The sequence below is a fragment of the Sphaeramia orbicularis genome, chromosome 12 (genome assembly GCF_902148855.1).
Source record: "Sphaeramia orbicularis chromosome 12, fSphaOr1.1, whole genome shotgun sequence".
Classification (NCBI taxonomy): Eukaryota; Metazoa; Chordata; class Actinopteri; order Kurtiformes; family Apogonidae; genus Sphaeramia; species Sphaeramia orbicularis.
Window position 1 is genome coordinate 55888584 of NC_043968.1, and position 27964 is coordinate 55916547.

Below are 27964 nucleotides of genomic sequence, written 5' to 3' on the forward strand. Positions count from 1 at the left end.
AAGAATAAAAATACTACATAATTAAAATAATAATAAAAAATTACAATCAAATGATATGAAACAATAATTTTTTTTTGTAAATTAGAGTCCTTTTCAGATACTTTTTAAATAATGATAAAGAAGATGTTGATTGAAGTTCAGGATGTAGATTATTCCAAAGATGTGGTCCACGATATTTTAGAGAATGTTGTACTTTACTCCATCACATTTACTTCTTGTTCTAGATTAGGTTTTTCTTCCCCTTCTCGACCATGCAGTGTTTGTGCTGGGAAAGTTTTGCCACGGAGGTGCGCCAAAGCAAAATTTTTTCACCATAAATTTGATACAAAAAAATCAATAATAGGTCTACACATTAGGCTATGCATATTAAAGTCATTCATTCATTCATTTTCTGAACCCGCTTTATACTCTCTAGGATCACAGGGGTCACTGGAGCCTATCCCAGCTACTTATGGGTGAAGGCGGGGTACACCCTGGACATGTCTCCAGCTGATCACAGGGCTGACATACGTATAGAGACAATCACTGTCACTTTCTCACCTATGGGCAATTTAGATTTACTGATTAACCTATCAGTTCATGTCTTTGGATGGTGGGAGGAACCTGGAGAAAACCCACGCAGACACGGGGAGAACATGCAAACGCCGCACAGAAAGGTCCCACCCCCATCGACCGGTGTTGGAATCAAACCCGGGACCTTCTTGCTGTGAGGCACGAGTACTATCCACTGCACCACTGTGTCACCCCTGCATATTAAAGTCTTGAATTTAAAATTTTAAGGTTTTACAACATGAAATAGTGGTTGCAGTGGTAGCATCTTCCATCTTTACGGGTTGGTTTTGTTGCCTGTCACTTCTGGATCAACTGCCCATTTGCGCATGCGCGATGGTAACTCTACTTGGACAAACTATCTGAAATGTTGCCAGAGATGCTGCAGATGACTATGTCATTGAGTGTATCATAACTCAATAATTAATACTATTTACATTATTAAATATTATTATTAAATTATTAAATGCTATTGCAATGTAGTTATTTTCTTTCCATAAAAATGCAAGACAGAAACCGACCAACCTGTGCGCACTGCCACACCAAGAGATCAGTTCCACAGGAAACACTGCCATGGGATTTCCAGAGGTGAAGTACGAAGTGTTTCCTGTATGACTGTTTACAGGCATACTCACATCCCAGTTATGAGGATTATACTGGTTTCAATCATATTACACCCAATACAGAGAAATCCAGATACTCATATTTCTCACACATGATAAACACTAGTATCCCAGTTACTCATTAATGATATAACATCATTTGTTAATTGAATCTGATATTTCAGTCGCTGCTTATAAACTTTAAAGTTACTGTGATGATAGAAACTCAATCATTATAGTTTCCGGTCTCAGAACCTTTTATCTTTATGTGTTGCAAAAGTCAGAACGGAAATGGAAAAAGAAAGCTGTTAAGTGTCCTGCTCCCACTGCCTGGAACATAACCTTTAAATACACTTTAAGTAATTTAAAATGAACAGGAAATGAAATGAAAAGGATAAATGTGGATGCAAATGGTTTTCAAGCTGATTAAGTCAAGTTCTGCTTCCAGATGCTTTTAAAGAACATTGCTGTATAATTTCTGTACTTTTTAAATAATAGGTGGTGTTCTATATGCATATTTTAATATGGTGATTTATACGTTTTTAAATGTGGATTGTGGCTGAAATTTTCATATTCTGTAACTTTTTGTAACGAGTCATTTTTTCCTGGTTAACCCGAAAAGACCCAGAACTACTTTTGTGGCAGTTTCCAAATGATTTTTTCTCAATTTTCAACCTTTCTTAAGTGATTTATCACCATTTATTTTAATATTATGCTCTGTAGTGTAGTGAAAATCTGCAATTTTATACTTAATTTACTTATCATGTAGATGTTCATTCAAGCTCAGATTAAAGTTGAGGGTTATTGTGTCAAAAACAGAGAAAACTGGAGAAAAAGTATCTTTTCCTGTAAAATATATTATTTACTAAACATAAAATAAGCATCTCCAACAGCTGTCATTTATCAAACTCCATGGGTTTTACTGGTGACTTCATGTTGTAGAAGATGATGGTGTTTCCATGTTCACTACGGAGCCTCTGAACGTCAAAATGGGTCATATCTGATGACCATGAAAAGATGACAAACTCCATTTTACATCAATGATTCAGATGTATTGATTGAATTAGTGGATCAACAGTTATTTAACATTTTATATCAGTAAATGATTTTGGTTGCCAGTGGATATTTGTGTCTTTATGGGTTAAATAAAGTTTAATAATAATAATAATAAATACATGAGGCCACTTGGTTTATAGCAGACCAAGGGTATTATCGTTAATGAAATGACGAAAACTAGAACTGAAAAACATTTTCATTAACTGAAATAAATAAAAACTATAATTAAAAGAAAAAAATGATAAGTAACTGAAACTGTATTGTGTGCCTACAAAACTAACCAAAACATATAAAAATTATGGATAAAATTCCCTTCGTTTTCGTCTTTGGCAATGTCGGATTGATATGAAATCGATTTATTTCACTCTAACAATTTTAGCTAGCAGCACCGTATGATATTTAACGGTCCGTCACTGCTCGTCACTTGTCGTTTAAAGTCGATTTCTCATCCCCACTCTACCTGGAAACATGGAGACTAAAGTTGGGAGAAAACAGCAGAGTCTCTTATGGGATTTATTTGAATATGACGGCGAAGAAGATGACAGATATGACAAAACTGAAATTAACACTAAAACTAAACTAAAACTAAGCATTTAGAAAGAAATGAAAACTAATAAAAACTAGTAAACCTGCTCTAAAAACTAATTAAAACTAACTGAACTAGAAATAAAAAAAAGGCAAAACTAAATAAAACTAAACTATAATGAAAAATCCAAAACTATTATAACCTTGTAGCAGACTTAGCTCTATGAAAGGACATCACATTGTGGATTTGTCTTACTAGTATTCATCTACTACCAGTAAATGAAGAGATCAACAGATAAACACATCCTCCTGTTGTTACTGATTTTCTTATCATAATTGTTATTATATCTGCAACCGTGATAGATGACAGATTGTCATTGTAGGTATGTTCAGTGACAGATTTTACTGTTAATCCGCACAGTAACGTTTCTGTCGCGGTTTCCACTGTGACCTGACTTGTAGCATTGCTCGTTGTGTGAAAGTATTAAAAGACAAAACTGGGTGTCTCCGGTGCTCCAGTAGTGAGATTCCTTCATTACCGGTGCTGTGTTTGTATCTCTGTTATGTCATTTAGTTCCTGTGCTGTAATCCACAACTGTCAGAAACTGGGCTAAGACATATACAAAGCACTTGAGACCGCCAAGAACTGAAACTCAATATATCACTCCATTCAACAGCACTGCCCAGCAACACAGCTATTTTTTCAACTAGTGGTTTTCAAAAAGCATCAGTTTTGTTTTTTTCCTCTAAACCAGGGGTGTCAAACTCATTTTAGTTCAGGGGCCAAATAATAACATAATAACATAGACATAACAATTTTATACAACATTTCACTTTTAGTGTGAAAAAAACCCTACATTCTGAAAATGTGAATAGCATTAAAAACCATCTACAAACTGAAATTTCTTCAAAAAAAATATGAGCAGTTTGGACAATATTATGTCTCAGTTTATCATTTACATAAGTGCATTACAAGTAACAGATTACAGTGCATCTACAAACGCACAAAACGTTTAGGTACAAGTAGAATACTGGTAAAATGACACTTATTAAGTATTATATTATTAAGTATTGTATTCTTAAGACATTTTATTGTGAATATTAATATTTTCATACTGTAATTTAACTTTTTTTACATATTAAACCAAGAAGAAAATGTGTAATGCCATTATTTATTGGTTATTATGTTATCATTTCACTTTAGATGACATTGGTCTGGATGAGGCCCCTGAAATAAAATGAGTTTGACACCTTTGATGTTTAATATCTTCTGTGGAATTTTTGCACTTTGTAAATTCATCCCATGGGCTGAACTGGACCCTTTGGCAGGCTGCTTTTGGCCCACAGGCTGCATGTTTGACACCCTTGCTCTAAATGGCATTTACTGTCAAACCACTCATATTGATGAGAAGTTTTGTTCAATGGCTACATTAGGGTGTGTTATCAGAACTACAGCTCCTCCATTTTGGACTGAAAGAAGGATCTGAGTTTCACCTCTTCGCTTCTATATTCTGCTGTGTACGTGTAACAGTATCAGATACAATCAGAGAACTCCACCTAGAGCCTCCAGGTTTCTCAAAACCCAGATAAGGTCTGAAGTCTGCATGTGGTGTTTACATACACAAACACCAAGCTGTCATACTACCAGCAGTATGTGGAATACTGATGTGCATGTAAACAGTGTGTGAGTCATGCATAAAACCCTCCTCCTTCTTAAGTTAAACTCTTTAAAAGTCCTTCTTGCTTTGCTGGAAAATGCATCATCACAGAGCTGAAATCACGACTGTTCTTCTTAGCTCTTGATAATTTCACGTTTTCAGAGATAAAAGTTTAGAAAGCATTTCCAATGAGTCCGACATTAATGAATAGAATAGAATAGAATAGAATAGAATAGAATAGAATAGAATAGAATAGAATAGAATAGAACAGAATGCCTTTATTGTCATTATACATATGTGCAATGAAATTAAAAGAGGCAACTCTCTTGTGGTGCATAGTGCAAAACAGTTTAAAAGAAAAAAAAAGTGTAAATATATATACAGAACAAAAACAAGCATGTCAACCAACCAAGAAACAGTAGAGATAAATAAATATTGCACTTTGACCCTGGCTGGACCCTGGATATACTGTACGTTAAATATATATCCTTATTTGAGGTATTATCACTGTAATGCGTTCAGTACTCGTATTGCACTTAGGTAAAATGTGCTGCTAAATCTGGAGGTGTGGGCCTGGACAGATCTGTACCTCTTCCCTGAGGGCAACAGTGAGAACAGGCTGTGTCTGGGATGTGAACCGTCGGAGGTGATGCTTCTGGCCCTGCACAGACGCCTGGTGTTATACAGGGTGTCCCATAAGTCTCCATACATAGGAAAAATAAACGTTTCTTGACATAAACCATTTTTATTTATATAATATGCTCTATATGACTGCCATTTTGTCGGGAACACATTTCAATGCGTGTCCTCCACTGCTGAAGAACTATAAAGAAGAAATATAAAGAAATACATGTTAGAACCATATATAAATGGAATGTATTATGTCTCCTATGTATGGAGACTTATGGGACACCCTGTAGATGTCTGACAGATAGGACAGCTGGACTCCAATGATGCTTTGGACTGACTTCCTGATTCTTTTCAGAGACTTCTCGTCAGCCTGAGAGATGCTCCTGTACCACACAAAGATGTCGTGGGTAAGGATGCTCTCTACAGAACATCTATAGAAGGACAGCAGCAGTTCCTGGGACAGGTTGACCCTTCTCAGTGACCTTAAAAAGTACAGGCGCTGCTGTGCCTTTTTCGCAAGGGCACTGGTGTTAGTGCCCCATGTGAGGTCCTGAGAAATGTATGTACCAGGAATCTGAAGTCACTGGACAACCCACTCTACCAACTGAGCCACAGCCGCCCAATAAAATACTCTGTGGTTCTTCCAAAGATTGTGGGGATATGAAATGAGTTTATACACAGTGACGGATCAGTGAATCTATGTGACCACTAGAGGGAGTCACTCTGTCAGCCAAAGCCAAGTTGATAATGAAAACCAGTAAGAGACAGTTGTCAGTCCAAGAAAAAAGTGATAAAAGTAGAGGCATTATTTTCTCCACTGGACACAGCTCTAAATGAAAAAAATGGAGTTTGATGCTGAAATCTCAGTGGGTTTTTTTTTTATATATAGTTGAGTTTGATTATGAGGCTTATGAAGATATAAAGTTATTATGGGATGGTATTAGAGGAGTTTAAGTATCTCGGGGTCTTGTTCACGAGTGAGGGAAGGATGGAGCGTGAGATTGACAGACGGATCGGTGCAGCGTCTGCAGTGATGCAGTCGCTGTACCGGTCGGTTGTGGTAAAGAAGGAGCTGAGCCGAGAGGCGAAGCTCTCGATTTACCGGTCAATCCACATTCCTACCCTCACCTATGGTCATGAGCTTTGGGTCATGACCAAAAGGACAAGATCCCGGATACAAGCGGTCGAAATGAGTTTCCTCCGCAGGGTGGCTGGGCGCACCCTTAGGGATAGGGTGAGGAGCTCAGTCACCAGGGAGGAGCTCGGAGTAGAGCCGCTGCTCCTCCGTGTCGAGAGGGGCCAGCTGAGGTGGCTCGGGCATCTGTTTCGGATGCCTCCTGGATGCCTCCCTGGGGAGGTGTTCCGGGCATGTCCCACTGGGAGGAGACCTCGGGGAAGACCCAGGACACTTTGGAGAGACTATGTCTCTCGGCTGGCCTGGGAACGCCTCAGGGTCCCCCCAGAAGAGCTGGAAGAGGTGTCTGGGGAGAGGGAAGTCTGGGCATCCCTGCTTAGACTGTTACCCCCGCGACCCGGCCCCGGATAAGCGGAAGATAATGGATGGATGGATGGATGGATGGATGGATGGATGGATGGATGGATGGGATGGTATTATCTTTGCTAAGTTGCCATTTGTTGATCCACGATTCAAACTAAACTGTGACAGTTCTGACCTTGTTTCTTTGATTCTAAACAGATCTTTAGTTCAGCTACTGACAACACAAACCTACAGAAAACTGAGGTGATTAGTGGTTTTACTGTGGCTGTTTTCAGTCTAAAAACAGAGCTAAGCTAACAGAGCTATAATGTAAACTATCAGCTGATGCAGCAATTGAAGATTATGAGATGGCGCCAAATTTTTGAGCAACTGTCAACATAAGAATCTATGAGTTTTAGTTTGAAGAAGAATACTTGATGATACCATAATACAGATGTGTGGAGACAATGAGCTTTATACTTTATTCAGTGACTAGCCGCTTTTCAATTGACCCTAAAATTGCGTGAGTATAACTTGCGCATAAAAATGTACCTAATGGAAAAATGACAATTTCGCCAAAACTCTGATTAACTTTGATTAAATCAATCAAAACTTTGATTAAAAGTTTATGTGCTGGCAAGAGGTGGTTTTTCAGACATAGCACAAATGGTATATCACACAAAACTGCAATGGAAAGGACCTTTTTCTGCAACTAGAGTCATGTGAATAAAATAAAACAGATGTTGATGGACGTTACAACAAGCAAAAAAGAAGAGTTTTAAAGGAAACATGGCGCAGCATGTGTGGACACACCAGGAAAGCGAATAGTTTTTTAATTTAGTACAGGATAGAGGGGTAATATATAATAATAATGAATATATCTGTAAATCAACACGATATTTACGTTTGTCGCCATGTTTATGGCATGAATTCTCGTGTCATCTCACGATAATAAACAAATCATCACATTTGTGATTTCATGGAAATACCGACATTATGTACATCTGTTTTTTCGAGACTTAGTAAATATGGGTAAAGTTTTGCACAGATGTCCAAAGGAAAAGTGACTACTAATACAGTGGATAAATAGTGTTGATTCACTGGTGGTTTTGGTCCTAAGTGTGTTCTGGGCCCAGACTTCCCCAGATACTGAGAGTTTGGAATATCAATACTACATAGAACTCCTTTAAACATGTAGACAGTAACATGAATCTATCACTACTACTATGTCCCTACTTTGACTGTTCACACTTGAAGTACATCAAGAATGAAGAATTTTCTGACTCTGCTGCTGGTATTTTTACTGAAAAATTCTTTCACTACTTTCAGGGTTCCTACAGGTTTCCACAAAGTAGAATTTAAGACTTTTTAAGACCTTTTTAAGACTACTTAGAACAGAATTTAATGCCCATTTCACAGCCATACTGGCAAAAATTCAAGACTCCTAGAATTTAGGAAAATGTGTTTATTTACTCCAATGCCTTGATTCCCATCATTCTGAATCATTTCTTGTCAGGGGCTGCAAAGTTAGCAAAAGTTGGTTCCTAATTTTAATATAAATTGTCAAGTTGGAACTGAGTAGATTAACGTTACTTTCTTTGCAGCTTGGATATTTCCCAGACACATTTAAACACAACACAGCAAACAAGTTAATGGCAACATAACTTAAGACCTATCACATCAAATTTAATTATTTTTAAAGACTTTTTTTAAGGTATTAAATGCAGATGTGTAAATTCAAGACTTTTTAAGACACTCCGGGAACGCTGTGCTTTACATGCCTGGGTCCAAATACTTTTTTCAGTAATCTAATGACTCCTTCACTGAGCGACCCGAAAGCCCCCGAGCCAACACTTACCTGAAGAATCACGTTCGTCGGCGCTGATGAGCCCATGCTGCCATAACTGTTATATGGAGTACATGTGTACACACCAGCTGCATCATCATTTACCGTTGCTATTAACAACGAGCCTTCCGCTGTTGAGGTCCATCCTGGATACTGGAAGGAAACATGTAATGGGAGATGTAAAAAGAAAAGATGGAACCAGCATATGCAGACTTAAAGCGCATTAAATGAAAATAATAATATGTTTAAGTAAGAAATGTGCATGAAGCTTAGAGCTGAAAGGCAGGGAATCTGTAACCACTCCAAAGCCACATGAGCTTCTCAAATGTGTTTGAAGGATTTACAGAAATTATATTTGTGATATCTGCCTGCCACAGTCCTGCAGTGGGTAAGTACTTAAGTCCCCACAGGGCAGATTATTTCCAAACATCTCTCAGAGTGTGTTATTTATTAATGTTGCCACAGCTTGTGCGAGATGATATCTGAAACGCATGTTAAAGATAAAGAGATGTTCTGTTTTTGGGATATTTTTCCAACACTCCCCTTATCATTTCTTAGGTTAATCCAAATGTGTTGAAAACGCTCTGAGGGGCTTCAGGATTTACTTTCTGAACAATCTGCATTAAGAGCAGTTATATTTCTAGTCGTTTTTTCCCCATTAAGCTATAACAGAAATCTCGGCTTGTCTTTGATTATGCAAAAGAACACGGTCTTCACTCAGTTTAATGAAGTCTAAACTGCCATTATCCTCCCCAGAATGAAGCTGTAAGAAAGTATAACTGGATGTATACCAGCTTGTGACATCTATAGCGGAAGTGGAATAATTGGCAGAATAACAGCCTGACTCCAATGACTGCGTCCTGCACAACAGGAATCTATCACATTCCCTGTAGTGCATTTCATCGCTGACATGTCAGTCGTTCAGAAAGCTTTGAAAGTGTACGATGGGGTCTGACTCAGTGGGGAAATGATGGAAAAAGAGATGGTGGGTGGACTTTTTTTTTTTTTTTTTTTAATTCTATTTCGATAAAGAAGAAATTAAATGAAAGGCTTTTGGTTTTCCGCTTTTGTCAGTATGTTAGTTAACTTCCGGGAGAAGTACTTAACTTTAATAGTAACTCTACTTATTAAAAGATTTTTTACTGTCAATTCACCTGATGCACAAGACATACAGACCATAATAGAATACAAAGTGTACATGTCAATCTATTTACAGTAGCATCAGTAGTGCAAAACAGTAACGATCGAAGACATCATTTCTTTTTCAACAAGAATAATCTTTCATTTTGACATCTCAACATTTGTTATATAACTGTAATGAATTTTAACACCTTACTAGATACGTTTCGAGGATATTTGAACATTCATTCTTGAGGGAAAAAAATAGATCAGAATGCAAGTATTTCAATGAATGCCCTATAAAGGTTTAAAAAAGAAACCAAGCTGGAAAATCCTAAGAAATTCTGTAAAAAGCTTTAATGACCAAACACGTCACCAATGGCCTTTTAAAAATATGCTACTAAATAAGTTTCCAACTGTGACTAAGATATTTCAGTCAGTGGAAGCAGACGTGGTCCCTTTTAAATGCCTAGAAAAAAAAAACATGTCTTCCACTTTGTTTAAGTCTGTAATAGAAAGAATAATATTGGTCCTCTATCTGATAAGTAATTTGAAAGGGCTGATTATTGGAAAACCTTTTCTGTGATAATAAAGGAGAGTCAAACATCGTTTCTAAAGGAAAATGAGCAGATTCAGCTGCATGATGTTTGCAAGGTCATGAATCAATACATTCACCAAACGATATGAAGGAGAGAGTATACTGAAGCAGAGAGTTTAGACCAGTGGGTCCCAACCTGTCATCACCCCATTTTAACATCACAAATTTCTGACGACCCCAGACATTCAAAACAGAGACCTTTTTTTTTTTTTTTGCTAAAATGAATTTGTTTTTGAACATGTAATAGTTTGCTGGAAGATGTTGCAAATAAACATTAATTTTAGACGACATTTAGGCTATATAATGTATATTATTATGGACAGAGGCAGAAAAGCCAGGTTGAGATTACTGCACATAGTGAGAATTTTATTTCGATATGTACAGTTAGTCCAGATTTTTTTGCTTGAATTAAGCAAAAAAATCTGCCAATGGAACAAGTGAAAATTATCTTGGCAAGATTTCTTGAAATAAGATTTTCAAGACCTATTGTCTAAAAATAAGCTCTTGTATCTCAATCAAAAGTAACTCTTTAGGTGATTATGTCTTATTTTAAGTGTGATGGGATATTTTGACTAGAAATGAGAAAAATACACTTGGTAAAATTTAGATTTTTTTTCCAGTGTGCTATTCACAAAATTCCAATGGCATCAGACAGCTGAGATCCTGAGCTTTTCGACACTATGTAACACTTTATGGTAGCTATGTGGCAAAGGAACAGTTTCAGAGACTTCCACACAGGCTAAAAAAATACGCCTGGAAATAACAAAAAATATGAAGCCATAATATGGATACTGAATGTTCAAGACCAAAAGGCATGTTTGACCAGATATAAAATAGTTGAAAGTTTATTCCTGCAATCAAACATTTACAGTTGTTTCTGATAATAAATATGCTAAAAACTTCAAGTCTGTTTTTTTCTTTTTTACTAAAACACACTGTTTTAAGCATTTATTATTTATAATACGTTTACATTAGCGTACCTTGTCATTGCTGATCACAGGGATCATGCTAACTAGCTTCTTGACAGCAGGGTTAGGGTTAGTAATGAGCATACATCCATGTGGTGAATGTACTCAGTCTTCTGCCGTCTTCACCCATTGGCTGAACACCAACAGGAAACAGAACTTTCCTGCTACATTTTTGATTCCTTAAGGTCTCGCAGTCTTGCTGTGTTTTTGGGTTTTTATTTTTCATTTGAGCAAATAAATTATGGGCGAAAAGTGTGTTGTAACGCAAGCACTATTGAAATTGTACGGAGTGAAATATTACTGAAAATTGATTAGTAATGCATTACACTACTGCATTACAGCAAAAAGGAATCCATTTTTGTAATGCATTACTTTTGTAACATGTTACTCCCAACACTCTTTGTGAGCTACAGCCGCCACTGAAAATTACCCCAATTATTCAAGAAAATCAAGACCTTCAAGTCCTTTAGTGAAACTCCCAACATTACTGATATTGTGACACCTATAGTTGAAGAGGTTTTTCCAATATCATGCAGTCCTACCAATGACAGGTCCAGGGGTTCTCCGTCCTTCACCCAGTCCACTCGGAGCAGAGGAGGCTGAGCCGCTGTTGGACAGGTGAGAATGCCGTCTTTACCGGTGGGAAGGTATGTTTCCTCAGGCATTTCAAGAGCCTTGGCTGGATCTAAGAGGAAGATAAACACAGGTATTAGTAAGTAATGACTGTGTACTAGGTGTTTGTTTGCAGTAAACAATGCACCATCAACAGTAAAAATTTCTTGAAAACTTGCTGCAGTTCATATCATGCCAAATCCTGAATCTACTACATTTGAAGTTTTCTCCTCTGAGCAAAACTTCATCCTTATTTTTCACTGGATTGGGTTGAATTTATCCAAAAAATGAAAAGGACAATCTGCAACATTATGTAAAAAGTAAAGTCCCTGAAATTCAATTTCTCAAAAGACATAATTTCTTTTTCAACAAGAATAAGCTTTCATTTTGACATCTTAATATTTGTTATATAATTATAATGAATTTTAACACTTTACTAGATATGTTTCAAGGAAATATGAACATTCATTCTTGGGGGCAAAAATAGATCAGAATGCAGGTTTTTCAGCTCAAAGATCAAGATCCGCAACAGTCAAAAAACTTGTACATCAGGGGTCTCAAACATGCGGCCCGGGGGCCAATTGCGACCCACCAAAGGTTCCAATGTGGCCTGTGGGATGAATTTGAGAAGTGCAAAAAATTCCACAGTCAGGGCTGTGGAACTCATTTTAGTTCAGGTTCCACATACAGACCAATATGATCTACAGTAAAATAATAACATACAAAAAAGAATGACTCCATATTTTCTTCTCGGTTTGATGTGAAAAAAATAATATTACACTATGTCTATAAATAATGACAACTTCAAATTTTTGTCTTGGTTTTAGTACAAAAAATAACATTACATTATGAAAATATTAACATTTACAGGATAAAACATGAATAACCTGAACAAACATGAACAACCTGAAATGTCTGAAGAAAATTAAGCACAATTTTAGTGTTTAGTGTCTTTGTAGATCCGATCCATAATGAACATGTAGAAATGATAAATTGAGGCATAATATTGTTAAAATTGCACTTATTTTTTCTTAAGAAATGTCTTTTTTTCAGGTTATTCACATCTTTTTTGTTTGGATAGGTTATAAAAGTAAGTATTTTCATAATTTAATGGGGGGTTTTTTTGCACTAAAACGAAGACAAAAATTTGGAGTTGTCATTATTTATAGGTTATTCTGCTATTATTTTACTGGTCCGGCCCACTGGAGATCAAATTGGACTGAATGTGGCCCCTGAAAGGAAATGAGTTTGAAACCCCTGTTGTACATGAATAGAATTGAAAAGCATTAGCAATTCACTAATACATGTGCAACAGTACAAGTATCCCACGGTTCGGTCTGTACCTTGGTTCTTGGGCCACCATTTCGATTCAGTTTCGGTACGTGTTTTGTGTGTGAAGAGAACAGTTTTTTTCTCCCAAAATGATATTTTTATTTTGCTTGTCAGCAAAAACTGAATTTTACAGTAGGAACAAATTATATGACTGTACTGAATAAAATAACACTTTCTACACTGAACAATAGAGCCCTTTCTTATTCCTTGACTACTTGTATACAGTTGTATAAAACAGACATGTGCACACATAGGGCTCAAAGGTTTTTTTTTTAAATAAATAAATTCCTGTTCTGCATCTGGGATGTAAAACAAAATGGCAGTATAAAAACGCCACAGTCATCTACCATATGCATTTCCTTGTAATAGTGTGTCACAGTATTGTTTGTGTGTTAGAGTCCTGCACCGGGTCATGGGTACAGTCACGGGCAGAATTACACGAAATGCGGGCAGGTAGCGGGCCAGGAAGTGAAAAGGTAAAAGAAGATTCATGGATGAAAATAATTTGCAGGACATTTAATAATGATAATCATCTAATTTCACCATGGTTGATCCATAGCTGGTTTGTTGTATTTTGAAGTGAGTGTCACCTCTATTTATATCCGGCGAGAGAGAGAGAGAGAGAGAGAGAAGAGAGAGAGAGGTTCATACTGTCTCCTAGAACTTATACAGATTTCCTTTTCTTTTTTGTCAGACAGATGGAAAAAGAGTTAATTCTTTTACCTTGCCGAAATATGTCAATGTAAAAGAATTAACTTATTTTCCATCTGTCTGACAAATAAGAAAAGGAAATCTGTATCTTTCTAGTTACGTTGATATGTTTGGGGTTTTTTTTTAACAAGGCCCATGCTCATTTTTAAATCCCCAGTGCGGGGGTCGCACATGCAATAAATCACCAAAACGTCACACCTTGGTTCACCTTGCGGAACAAGAGGTGTTCCTTTTACATAGTGTTCCGGATTCATGATTCCACCTTTATCATGGCTCTGTTACTACCTATAGAGGTGTTACAAAGCTGTGATAAAGGTGGGACCAAATGATTCCATGATTCATTTACACAGATGTCGTTTCGGAATAAAAGTGAAATATTCCTGGAACAGAAGTGCTGTGTAAAAGGGCCTAATGATATTCTGTGTAAGTACCACCTTGTGGTTGCTTTGTGTATTACAGTCAGCTGCTGTGTGTACATGCCACCTGTAAATATTTAATTCTAAATTTACATAAATATTCATATAAATAACAGATTTTTTTTCTCTTTATTTTTATTTATATTTATTTCATGTTTTCACTCTTGTATATTTTTTTGTGCCCGTCTTCATCAATAAAATCTTATCTTATCTCGTCTTATCTTAACTTATCTTACCTGCCAAATATTAATTAATATTTTCTCATTTTCTTATGTATTTGCAGAATGTGTGTACTCATAGCCAAACTTTTCAACTGTAACATAAATTTGGCTGCTTCATTATTTTTTTAGATTTGTTTTTAATGTTTCTGTCGCACACTGAAAAACAATTAATAGTATTTAGAAGTTCCAAACACTTTTATTGCCAAATAAATCATATTCATACAAAAAGTCAATTTGTGTCACTGGCAAAATTTTTGGCCACAGCTGTAGCACATAATTCACATTTGACAATTTCTTTTACATCTTATGGGTGTTTTCTTATGTATTTTCAGTTTCACAAGAAAAATGAAAAGCAACTTTATTACTTATCGAAGTCTTAAATAAGTGTTGTCAAACTATTAGAATTTTTAATCAGATTAATCACGTGGTTGCTGCTGATTTATTTCAATCAATCATGATTAAATATCATTCACTTTCAATCTACGTATATTAATCACATTTCATTTTGCATGAGCAAACAGACTCAAGAAAGAAGCGAATATATACACGCTTAATGTGTTTGTTGCAAGCTGGGCAACGCGTTATGCGAAGTGGTAGCAGAATCCTCAACTAACTTATGCTTCATGTTAACGTGATATTTGAAGCTGGAAGTGCTTCAGTAAAAAAGATTCCTTCCTGCAGAGTGTGCATAATACTTCATGTTGGTCGAGTTTTTTTTGTCCTCATATTTCCATCCAGAGGGCCAATGTGTTGTTTAGTGTCTTCCATCTTTATGGGTTGGTTCTGCTGCCTGTCACTACCTGATCAGCTGCCCGTTTATTCATGTGCGATGGTAACTGTACTTGGACAAACTGCCGGAAATGCGTTGCCAGAGAAGTTCAGAGTCATTCTGCGCTGCAGATGGGTTAATTGTGTTAAAAATTTTAAATCAAATTAATCATTATGATGATCTGTGTTAACGCGTTAATTTTAACAGCCTTATTTTTAACATTTTCAGTGTCTGATTCATCTGTTACATCATGTAAACCAACACATACTGTATATACTTTAATACATTATTAGTGTGTATAAATGATTAAATAAGATACAATTTAACGCCATTGATAACATGAGCCCCATTAGAAAATATACATAACTCTTATTACTAACAAAGTATTAATATCACATTAGTGAATAATTACTGCTAAACACATTAACAGCTAATTAATGTTGATATTAATGTACAATGTTAACTTCTATCATATGTATATAAGTTATCTGACTGTCACAGATCTTAGTAAATGTAACTTCAGAGCTGAAAAACCCACATTTTCATACAACTTTTATGTTAAAAGGTGGTTGCAAGATAAGAAAACTAACAGACAATTTTTGAAAGTAAAACATTCTTTACTCAGATGTTTATTCATTTGATTCAGCAACAACTATTTGCATAATTACATGGTGCAAATTGTCTTTAGGGTTCCTAGGATGTCTTCAACCAAATCCAGTGAAAAATAAATAACAGCGAATGTTGGGATATACACACTAATGATGAAATTTAGCTCCGAGGATGAAACTTAAAACATTCATAATATTAATATAAAAAAAAAAAAAAAAGTATTTTGGAGCAGAACTTTATGATTTTGTAAGGTCCATTCAATTTAATAGAGTTTCTGTTTCAGAGAAAAAAAAAAAAAACTCCTGACCACATAAAATGACAATATCAGCACTGATACTGAATAGATATTAAAATTATGAGGATGAAGGTGTTTTTAACAACCTAGGGTATTTTTAGGGTTTGTGTTTTTGGTGTTTATAAACAATTCTGTGCAAAAGTCCCAGGCCAATATAAGGTTTGTCCACACTTGTATTTCTTAGTCTCTGTATTAAAAGCTGATGTGGGTATAAGTGAAGTATGTACAGCAGGAAAAACTAAAGTTTCAGGATGAAAACAGCTTCTATAAATCAAAGTGATGGTATTTAGTTTGATTCATTGCATTTAACAAGTCTTTAACCCTTTTGTTCAGACAATATGAGATTCATGCCTTTCATTTTCTGATGTTTTATACCAGGTTTCGTTCAACAAATGTCAGATGTTTTTCACTGTTTGTGCTGCTTCTTGTCATGGGGTCAGAGGTCAAACTAAATAGTGACTTTAACCCTTACACATTCAGTTCATTTTTTTGTGTGTTTTTTAAGACTGTGCACATATTTTCTGTATTTTCTTGTTGTATCTGAAGACAAAAGAATGAGATATAAATATGTATGATCATTCATACACTGAAAAATAACAAATATAAAGGTGGAATAAGACTTCTGCACAGACCTGTATATTGTTTTCAAATCAATATATCACACCGTCACCATCTACATTCACCTCACTTTTAACATTTTCCATCTCCTGTTTGTTTTTGTTTTTCTAAGAATATGGTTCAGTTGGATCAAAGTCCAGATGTTTGCTTTCACAGCTGCAAATTTTTGTTAATATTAAACAGGAAGTCAGAAAGTCTAGACAAAATAAAGTGAGGTAGGAAAACCTCCCCTAAACACCAATACAAATATACACCATTTAACTACACAACCTGCTATAAAATCGAGGAAGAATGACCAAATCAGGAAGTAAACAAAATCTGACGTCCTAATTCTGGTGTGGGTGCTGCTGAGTTGCTGTACTGTATTTTTAGGATTTTACAGCACTTTCAAAGTATAAGGAGAATAAGTATGAGCTTGTTAAATGTCATGAGGAGACAAAACAAAAGGGAGCGTGGGCCAAATGCGGCCTATGGGCACCAAAAGAGGTTGGCGCTGGACAAAAAATTTTACTGTTGATGATTCATTTCAAAGATGTCAGTATTAACCACTACACTCCTGTATGGCTGAAAATAAAGATGTAGAGCTTATTAACTCTTTCATGCATGTATTATTATAACATTAAACAAATACTGTGTCCAATTGGATTATTTTGAGTGACATACATATATTACAGTTAACTGCTAAAACATAACTTGAATGATGAATTTGAATGATGAATATATTTTTTAGCATAATGTCTAAAAGCCTGTCTCCATACAGATATATGATTTCTTTTGGAAAACAATCTAAAATGTACTGCTGGTGTACATTACACATAAGTTGTAAAACCAATTATCTGATCATGTAGAAAAAATCTGAATTAATACAACAATCTGTATGGTAATTTTGGTTTTGTACTTTGGCAAATATTATAATTTTAATTGAAACTTAACTCATAAAGGCCTAAATAACTGCCAGTAACCCAAAGCATCTACAGATCTAAAATGTTTAATAACTGTTAAACCACAAATCCTCTCCACACATGTAAATAATTGAGGGTAAAGTGCAGTTCTGCAGTACTGATTCACCAATAAAATCCAGTTTGATAAATGACAGTCGTTTGAGACGCTTGTTTTTATGTTCAGTTAATGATACATTTTGCTGTGAAAGTCACTTTTTCTTCAGTTTTCTCTGTTTTGATATAATCACCTTTGAATTTACTCTGAACTTTTCAGAAAACCTACATTATCAGGGAATTAAATATAAACCGATGCCACCTACAGTATGTCATCAATACCAGAAGTAAACAGATACGCCGCCATGTTGGAAGGCAAGAGTGGGGGTAACAGAGTGACAGACTGTGTGTTTAGCAGCTGCTTTATCAGTGATAAGATATTTTAAAAGGGTTATTAGTGACAGTTTATCATTTATATATGGTGGACTATTATCAAACTCTGAACCCTGGTGAAAGGCAACACTATGCTGAGTAACTGGCTGTGGTTCACAGTTCACAGCACGGCCTGGATGCAGAGACCAGCTGTCCTGTCGAGTCAGAACACTGGACGCTGGAGCCGTGCCCTGCACCCAGCCCCGTTTGGGCCCTGGGGCACAACGCACAGTTCGGGAACCCATTCTGGCCCTCGCGCACGAACCGTGACCAAGGAACCGCAATATGTACCAAACCGTGGATAACCTGTACCTCTGCATCCCTGTTGTTCACCACTTTTAATGGTTATACATACTATCCAGCTGACAGGTGACTGTAGGTCTACTACCATACTCAGTACTCTGTTTGTGGGCACTGAGTTCCTTATATTTTTCTCCCTGGTTGGTTCAAACAGAGGGGATCCTGTAGAAAGACTTCTTTTCACCATGTCCCACTCTGTTTGAACAGCCTATGACTGCACAAAAGTTAACCATGACTACAGTTATTAAGTACAGTTATCTGTCTAACGAGCCTGGGACTGCTCTTTCTAGCTTGTGTGTTGCCTTCCAATATGGCCGCATAAACATAAATCACGTGACCCATGATGTCATGTGACATCAGTCTACAGGAAAATACATTATTTATACTGAATAAAGCAAAATGCTCAGGATAGAGTAAATGGTGATAAATCACTTAAGAAATGTTAAACTTAGAGAAAAATTCATTTGGAAGTCGACACAAAAGCAATTCTGGGTCTTTAAGGGTTAAATAATATCATGCATGGAAGTGGACCTGGTTGTCATTGCTAAAAGAATTACAGATGATACAACTCACAAAGAGACTCCATAAAACACAAACTTCCCCGCAGATACGTACGCATCACTGTGAGGTTGGCAGATGCTGTGGGTGGGGTCAGGAGGCCGTTGGTTGGTATGCAGGTGTACCTCCCAGAATCCTCTGGGATGAGACTGGAGATGAGTAGAGTTCCATCTACCATGATCTTGATGCGTGACTTGAGAGACCTGGAGGAAAACACACGGGGATTCTTCAACGTGTAACAAACCAATAGGATCGTAGACTCGCAGAAAGAAACAATTCATCTGCGTCAATTCAGTCGAGCTCCTGGAGCGAACAGTGTAGGAGGAGTTCTTCACCACTGTGCAGATGGAGGTTAAGGAAATTTCATTGTATTTCATTTCAAGTGGGTAGAAGAGGGCCCACTCATTTTATACATGCTTACATTTACAGTGAAACCAGAGAGTGTAGGCTTCATAAGCAGGAATTCAACACCCCATCAACAGGTTATATATGCATATGTGCCCAATAACAGCTCCACATTCAGGTTAATTACCACCAAGGTCGGATGATTCATGCACTGTAACTGACCTGAAAATTTCACCTTGTCACGCTGCTTCCATCTCTTTACATTAAAATATCCACTCTAGTAATTTTCTCACTCAATCATCCAGCTTTTAAGACCTCTTTTGTAGAGAAGCATAGCACAGCACGCTCTGTTCATTAACATCCATCCTGAGATCTCCAACCACAAGTGTCCAACTTTAACTGAATCCGTTCATAGCTGGCGTTAAAGTGTTGATGTTCAGACGTCAGCACTTTGGATCGGATTTCCCCCGCTCAATATGCAAATAAATGAGCTCATCTATGGCCAAAAACGTCGCACACGGTTTAATTTCCAGTTGAACAAGCTCTGTAATGTTTCTCTGTTAATTTAATTCACTCTTCTGCTCACAAGTAAACACCGCAGGAGCTGTTAACGTGGAGTGTTTTTGCTTTTACTCACTGTATTTCACTGTGGATCAATCAACTCTGACCGTTCTATTCATTCTTGGTGGTTTTGTTGGACGATATATGCTTTTGTGATGACTGAACTGCAAAACAACTCAGCATTCCCTTTCCTCACAGAGCAAAAATTACCCAATGAGGAACACTGTTCAGATGAGCTCAGGCATGAAAAGATGGCTTTAAAACGCTTTAATACGGAGCCATTTGTCAGGGTAGATGTTCAACATGGTTGTGTCTGAAAGAGGCCATATTGACTTTCTGGGTAGATTTCAATGACAAATATACTGTGTATGAAATGTGTTCAGTGATCAAATGAATGACATACTTCTTTCCTTGAATAAGCGTTTACTGATGCTTATTTTGTACTTTTTTCACTTTTTGTCTTATTGTACTAAATGTATAATAATTTAGAACACAAAAGCAGTCAGATATACCAGTAAATGAGCTGTGAATGACTACTTTGTTTGCAGCAGAACTATTTTTGTTTTGTCTAAATTGCTGATGAATACTTAGATAGTAATTATAAGAGTTTTTAATGTTCAAAGACTTAACGAAGGTGCAGATTAACACACTGTATAATCTAGTGACCTCCAGTGAGTTTTGTTCAGGTGTTATTTGCTTTTCATTGAAGACAGTGTTCAACAAACCTTCCCCAAACAATAGCTCACACTTTTACTTGTACAACTAATCTGCTACATGGTTTAGTCTCCATACTCATACAAAAGCATCAGCTTGGACAAAATAAATAGCAATAACCCAATTTAGCATCCAGCAGTTTAAAAATCTGAATGACACAACTAATGAATCAGCTTTTTAAGCAGATGGAGATGGATCAAAATGGAAAGAGTGAAAACATGACTCACAGAGAATAAAAAGACAGACTCCTCAACACCATTCTGTCTCGCTGTGTGAAAACAAAACCATAATCCTCACTGTAGACTGGTCCAACTTGAGGTTCAATATAGAAGATCTGTATGTGCTCGGATGAAACTGACGTTAGTATCTGTGTTGTGCTGGGATGTGATCATTTTTAACTGGTCAACTATGCTTCTAAAATAATAGTTGTACACTGTTGTGTCCAGGTTGCTGACATGGAAAACAGTGTATTGTAGTTGTTATCATGGATGTGGGCAATGAGGAGAAGTCACTTACTTAGCAATGATGCTAGCTAGTATTAGAAAACTTCACATAAGCACAGAAGCATGTACAAATCTTCCACAGTGAACATTGTTGTTCATCATGGCAGACAAAATGACTCAAAATGAATTATTGCATTGCATTGTGTAATTGTTAGCATCATAGCTACATCATATTCTGGCTGCTGTTGAAGTGAATTATCTGATCATTACCCTAAATCCCAAAACCTGACTGATCATTTTGTGTGATACACTGCGTCTGTCACTTTCTAAGACCACTTAGATGCTTTTCTGTATTTACTTGCAGTTATCTTAGGAAAAATACTTGTAACGGAAGTGGGACATTTTTTTTCCCTGTGACAATACCTCCAGGTCCTCACAAACAGACAAAACTAACGCCTGAATAGAAATGACAAAATTACAATTGTTGATTTTCAGAGTCAAACAACAGTTTCCATAGTTTTTACATGTAAACAGCCTGCAAATCCCCTGGTAAACACAAATATTTCACAGTTGAAAATTTCATTTTGGGTCATAGATAAGTCATAAACAAAGTGTAAAATTTAGTTGACAAATGTATCGGGAAACTTAAAAAAAAAAGGACCAACCATTTCTCTCTGCTTCCAGTGTATACACACAAATAACAAGTACAAATTACATTTACATATACTCATGCTGGTCATTTTTCGGTATTAGCTCCATTACAACCCTCATGAAAACAGCCTACACCAGTACTTTCCAGAGAGAGTTGAGGTCCATGGCAAAAGATAAGTAATTTTTGGTTCCCCTTTGAATTGTGTCACCATTTACACATATGATGTCTGTCAGTGTAACAGATCATTTTACAAGCCAAGAGAGTCAGTGTTTGTGGCAAAAATAGTGAAGTAAATACTCGGTTTGTGGTTGAGTTTTTTGCGTTTCCTGAAAATTCTGAAAAAAAATAATTGGGTATCATCATCATAACAAGGAAAATTGATGGAGTTCTTCCTTTTAACTTTCCAACAGAAAGCATGTATAAGGTGAACAGTACTGGTCCGAGAACCATGCCTTGAGGAACTCCATGAGTAACTGTGGTGTAATGAGAAAAAAAATTATTTGGGCAATTATTTTAGGAAGGTGACAATAATTTTAATACAAACACTTCTTTACTCATGCACACACTCTTGATCTTGCACATGTATATGGTCAAATTTATCTTAATGTTCATATTTTTCCTATATTTTTAGACTTTTCCTTATATTTTGGATTTACTATTTTTCTAATGTTGTGAGCAGTGAGCTGATTGGTTCTTCTTATCTATAATGTTTCATTGCATTGTTGACAGTGTTTGTTAACCTGCATTAGACAAATAAATGAATCTGAATCTACTGTAAGTTCAGATTTATTAAAAATCCAAATGAAAGGTGAAGTGATAATTAAGTTTTAAAGCTATACACCAAAACCAAAACACCACAGCAAAGATTATTAGGTTATTCGATGCAATTTAAAATATATATATGTTAAATAATACTGCATGAATAAATGAGTGTGAACAGAGAAAAACTCATGCCAGATTTTGACATTCTCAAAGAGTACCTTGGTATTTTTAACAAAGTAATTTACAAAAGAACTGATTTGTTAAAATTGGTATCAGATAATCAACATAATCCTCTTGCGCTTTACTCCGAAGTACAGACCAACTCTGAAAAGCCTCTCAAAAACGTTGTCCTCATCAAGTTACAGGCTGAGTATGAACCTGAGAATGGCTGCATGAATACTAATACATACGACAGAGGAATGCTCTGGTGAAAAACTAATGCAAATAAAGCCTTCCACCTGCTCGACTGACCATATCCTAGCCATGTTTTGTTTTTTTTTGTTTTTTTTTTGTAAGAGACTGTTCAGTTGGTTGTCTGGTGGATGATATTCTGGCAATCATGAACTCCCCCCCCCCACCCAAGATCTTTTTTTCTGGCAGTGAACACCACTATTGTCAAACCTCTCCTACAGGAAAGCTCATTCTGTTCCTCACAGTTTCAGGCCAATTTTTTTTTTTTTTTTTGTCTTTTAAAACAACACCATTGTAGAGGGTGAAATTCACTCTTTGCTTGTATCCTCTTACTACCTAAATTTATTTACAATTATATACACAGTCACGGAAAAAAGTATTTGAAATTTTCTTCAATTTCTTGTTCATTTTAATGGCTAGTACAACTAAAGGTACATTTGTTTGGACAAATATGACAACAATAAAAAATAGCTCATAAGAGTTTAATTTCAGAGCTGATACCTAGCCATTTTCCATGTTTTCTTGATAATGACCAAAATCACCTCAGTTCTTACATCAATAGCTATGGCACTGTATTGACAAAAACAGTGCTTTTAGGCATTCCATGTTTTCTTTTCTGTCTGTTTTAGTCACATGATACACACAGGAGTTAGCACTTGATTGCATAACATTGTTTTTGATTTGCTTTTGATGGTCTAATATTTTTTTTCCGTGACTGTATATTATAATGTTTTTTGTGTTGTTACCATCAAGGAGATACAAAATTAAGTGTAAATTGTCATTTGGAAAACGCACATACAATAGCTATAATGCCAATCAATGACATTAGATTTAATTGTCATAATTAAACTAATTTTCCAGTCTTAGGTATGTAGACTATTTTATTGATGCTACTGTTAATCAGTTCCTCCTGTAAACAATCCAAACAAAACAAAAAATGATCCAAAAATCAGTTGAATGTCATGAAATGAATAACACCGTTCCACAAACAGGGCTTTGGAACTCATCTATGAACATGAGGAACCATAGATACCCTGGTAACAAATCAATAGCCTCATAGTATAATTGCTCATTTAGTCACTTTTTTTTTCAGTTCATATGATGCAAAATGAAGCAGCAGTGTTAGGAGACTTACGCAGATATCAGAATTTGGTCAAAAATATGAGTTAGGCAATTATGTCATGAGGCTAACATTATGTACAGTCACAGAGTTGAGCAGCACCTTATTACAAAAACAGTGGTATACTGAGGCAAATTCACAAAAATATTTTAAAAAGGGGTTATGCATTTATGCATTACAGATTCTGTGTGTTTAGGATTTGTCTTTTACAGTTGAGGTAGAATAAGTTTACATAAACAGTCTGTCAAATGAGCTAATTAAGGATATAATATTGTAACCAGCTAGTATTACAGAAGCAGTCAAATTTCATATCAATAAAGTCTAATCTAATCTAATCTAAACTAGCTTCTTATTGCCTTCATTAAACAGTGAAGAGAACCGTCCATTTGGTGAAGCAGAGAAGGGGAGAATAAAACCAGGGACTCTGATCAGGGCATTAGGTCATGCTGTAAGTGAACTAACCACTCGGTTATTGGATTACCCATCGTCTTTCCTTTTGCATTGTAGGAGGAAGTGGTTACAGAATAGGCCAATGACTTCCACAATGACATAACCCAGCACAGGTCGAGTTTCTCTCCTTGGACAATTGAACGGTGCCCCTAAAGGCAACAGGACAAATGACATGGATTTAGGTTTTGACACTGACACAGTTAAGGTTTGGTCATTTTTAAAGTACTAAAACAGCTTGGTTAGGGCTAGGAAAAGATCATGATTAGAGCTACAATAAGTAACGTTATGATAAATATATAAACGTTTACTTTTGAGTCTGAAACAGGACATAATGACAGGTTTGGGTTGTTTCTTATTCCACCACAGCCACCGCGACCTCTTCTAATATAGATTTGGTTCCTGTATGTATACAGAGGCTGAATCCGGCATGTTCTGGTTGTAGTTTGTAAAAAAACAAAAAGAAAAAAAAAAAGGAAAATAGATAAACATTTTTAAAAATCCTGTTTGAATTACACCAATATTTCCTTCTATTTTGTCTGTTTGTCAAGAAAGTGGTTCTATTTTTAAACAGACAAACACCATATTAGTAAGTGGTAAAACAATGCAAACAGAACAAAATTTTTTTGCCTCAGCCATTCATTTTTTTCTGACATTTCTGACCAGAGAATTAATCTATATGGACCAGTTTTCAATTAATTAAATATTTATACAACAGATCAGTATTTTAAAGAGTTTTTTTTTTGTGAAGTCAGACCATTAAATACATATTTTATGTTTGCGGTGCTGTAATTGTTTCATGACAAAAGAGTTCAGCTCACAAAAGTAGACTTTATCATCTATTACAGATTATCAACATTCTGCAGATTCTTATGGGTCCAATCAAGTGGTAACACGTGGACACATTTGGTGTTCAACAGTCTCTGTCATGTAAGCAGAGTAACTTATATGCATGTAGTATACACTGGGGCGCCGATAAGGGGGTGTAAACATGACAAATTCATAGGGCCCTGCATTTGTAGGGGGCCTATAGAGCTGTGGAGGGGGTCCAGTGGATACAGGTTAGAAGTTGTGAAAATTTCGTGTAAGGTCTGCTGTATAACAGAGGCATAGAAGTCGAGAGTCGGACGTTGAAATTATGTCAAGTTTCAGTTTCATTTCATGCTAGTGTACGTGACGTTATGTACAGACCACACACCCACGTACATACCCCCCCCCGGTTTGATAGCTTGAGAAGATACTGAATTTATGAAGGGTCCACAACATTTATGCTTTGATGGGGCCCACAACTGGTAGTGGTGCCCCTGATTATACATATTTGCGTAGGTATTTATAAGCACTTTTACGCTATGTATAAAAGAATTTGGGGAGATAAAATTTTTAGGTGAAAAATGTCAAATTACTGCTCGGTAACCAGTGTTGGGAATAACGGCGTTAAAAATAATGGCATTACTAATGCCGTTATTGTTTCCAGTAATGGGTAATCGAATGAATTACTATTTGAAACGTTACAACACCGTTACCGTTACCGGCAGTGAAATGTGGTGCGTTGCTTTGCACTGATATCTAACAGCTGTTATCTGTCCTGGTTCGTTCAGCCATGTATGAGAGGTGTGACGTTCGCGGATGAGTCGAGTCTTTAGAACGGCTCTTTTCAGTGAACAATAAGAACCGATTTGTTGCGAGCCGTTCGTTTACGAACCGTTCTTCTATTCAAATTGCCCACACTGCCTTCATGCTTCACCTGTGTACCCATGAGTCTGAGTTGTCCACGTCACCTTCACCTGAACAGCTAATGACATCTCCGAGTTTGATTTGTCCACAGCACCGCCCATTCACTTGAACGCAGCTACGTGTGCAGCTAATTTAGGGGTGGAGTTATCAGTGAGTCCGACTGACTGGACTGAAGACATTTACTGCTGTATCAGGGAGGAGTGACTGAAAAAAGTGGAGATGTGGGATTAACTGGAGGAGCATCTTCTTCCTATAAATGCCGATATGCATTCATGTGGTGAAAAAGCCGGGCCCTGGTGGACCCCAGCCTCACCAAAGTCCTGGTATGAAGTACCTGTCTGCTGTTCTACTCTATGCAACTGGCCCATGAAACACGCTCTAAAATCAGTTTCCTTTTACATATCTGAAGGTTTTTCAAAAAAGTAATAATAATAATTACTTTCCCAGGTAACTAATTACATTTATGAAGGAGTAATTCTGTTACCAATTCAATTACTTTTTTGGGAAAGTAACTAGTAACTATAATTAATTACTTTTTAAAAGTAATTTGCCCAACACTGTTGGTAACACATGGACTTGAAATGGACATCAATTTTCTAAGCTTTACGCAAAGATTCAAAACATGTGGTTCTCAACAGAAATTGATATCAAGTAGGACAAAACCTTTTAGATATTATGTTCAGCTATGCTGAAAATACATTTTGGAGTAAAATATTGAAAAGTCTCTATTTTATTGACATGAGAATGTGGTAACACATGGACAGGCTGCCATAGTAACACGAGGACGACTCTTTACCATTGTATGCATCCCCCAAAATGTTGACTTATTTTTTAAAACAAGCAGCTTTATTTAATGTATTTAATACTAACACAGTGTTATTTACAACTTGTGGTGGTCCATACTGATATAGGTAAATTACAAATAAAGAGTCCTTTCTCGGTAACAGTACACAGATAGTCTTTTTTAAATGTGACCAATGTATGAATTCACAAACTTCAGCATTCAGGATTTTGATTTCTCAAAGTAATAGACAGTCTTTTGTATGTGTTTTTGTTAATTTAATGCAGACTAGCAGAAGGTTTGGAACTTCTCCTGTATTATGTATGTGGTATTATAAAAAGGATAACAGGTCCATAAAATAGAGATCTTTCGCTGAAAAATGAGCCCACTTGATAAATGATGTGTGCAAATGTACTTTTTCATATTGATGTTCACTTTCGTTTGATCGGACCCTTTGGTGCAATGTTTTATTTATCAGCTACTAACATCAAAATAGTTGCTATCTGTTTACCTTCAACTCAACCACTGACTCAAAAACAACAATAAAAAAATTGAATGAAATGCAAAATGCAAAGTTTAATGACTGAACTTTGCTTAGCAGACGTGACTGAATGTTTCAATAATATGCCGACTCAGTACTAAAACCCTTATAGTACTAAGTATTTGGTGCCGTGGCTCAACAAGCACAACACTGACTTGATAAATATTTAAGTTAAAATCCAGAAAGTGCACACTAACTTTAAATCCCCAGCACAAAATGTCAAGCCCCAAGCCAGTAACCTTGGTGTTTTGTGTTTTTTTAATGCTGATTTAAATTTCAGAGAAAAAAAAAAAGCTCAAAAAACACCTTTTATCATCTCAGGATCTTTGCTGTTGTACTGCCTTTTCTCTCCTGGGCACACACTAGAGGAATAAAATGCTCTTTCATTCTTTCATCACTCGCAGGCTTTATTTATGCAAAAATCTTTTTGGAGCTACCACAGAAACCTTTCACTCAACTCCTTTAACGTGAAGCTTTGATCAGTGCCAACTGTTAAAGCACTTGGTACAGATGTGTTTAATACATGTATAAAGCAACATTGATATTTTCAGTTATCCATAAAGACTGAAACATATTGACAGTGGCATTTAATCTTTGTATCTACAGCTGAGGTTTAG

At 36.2% G+C, this 27964-nt stretch overlaps 1 protein-coding gene across 1 annotated transcript in view; it reads right to left on the bottom strand.

Moving 5' to 3' along the window:
* igsf9a (immunoglobulin superfamily, member 9a) overlaps window positions 1-27964 on the bottom strand; it is a 181162-nt gene that overhangs the window by 44740 nt on the left and 108458 nt on the right. The window contains exons 8-10 of the mRNA XM_030150820.1: window positions 18894-19039; window positions 11571-11713; window positions 8356-8496 (exon numbers count right to left, since the gene is read on the bottom strand). Coding sequence (XP_030006680.1) covers window positions 8356-8496; window positions 11571-11713; window positions 18894-19039 — 430 coding nt within the window. The remainder of the gene's footprint in view (window positions 1-8355; window positions 8497-11570; window positions 11714-18893; window positions 19040-27964) is intronic.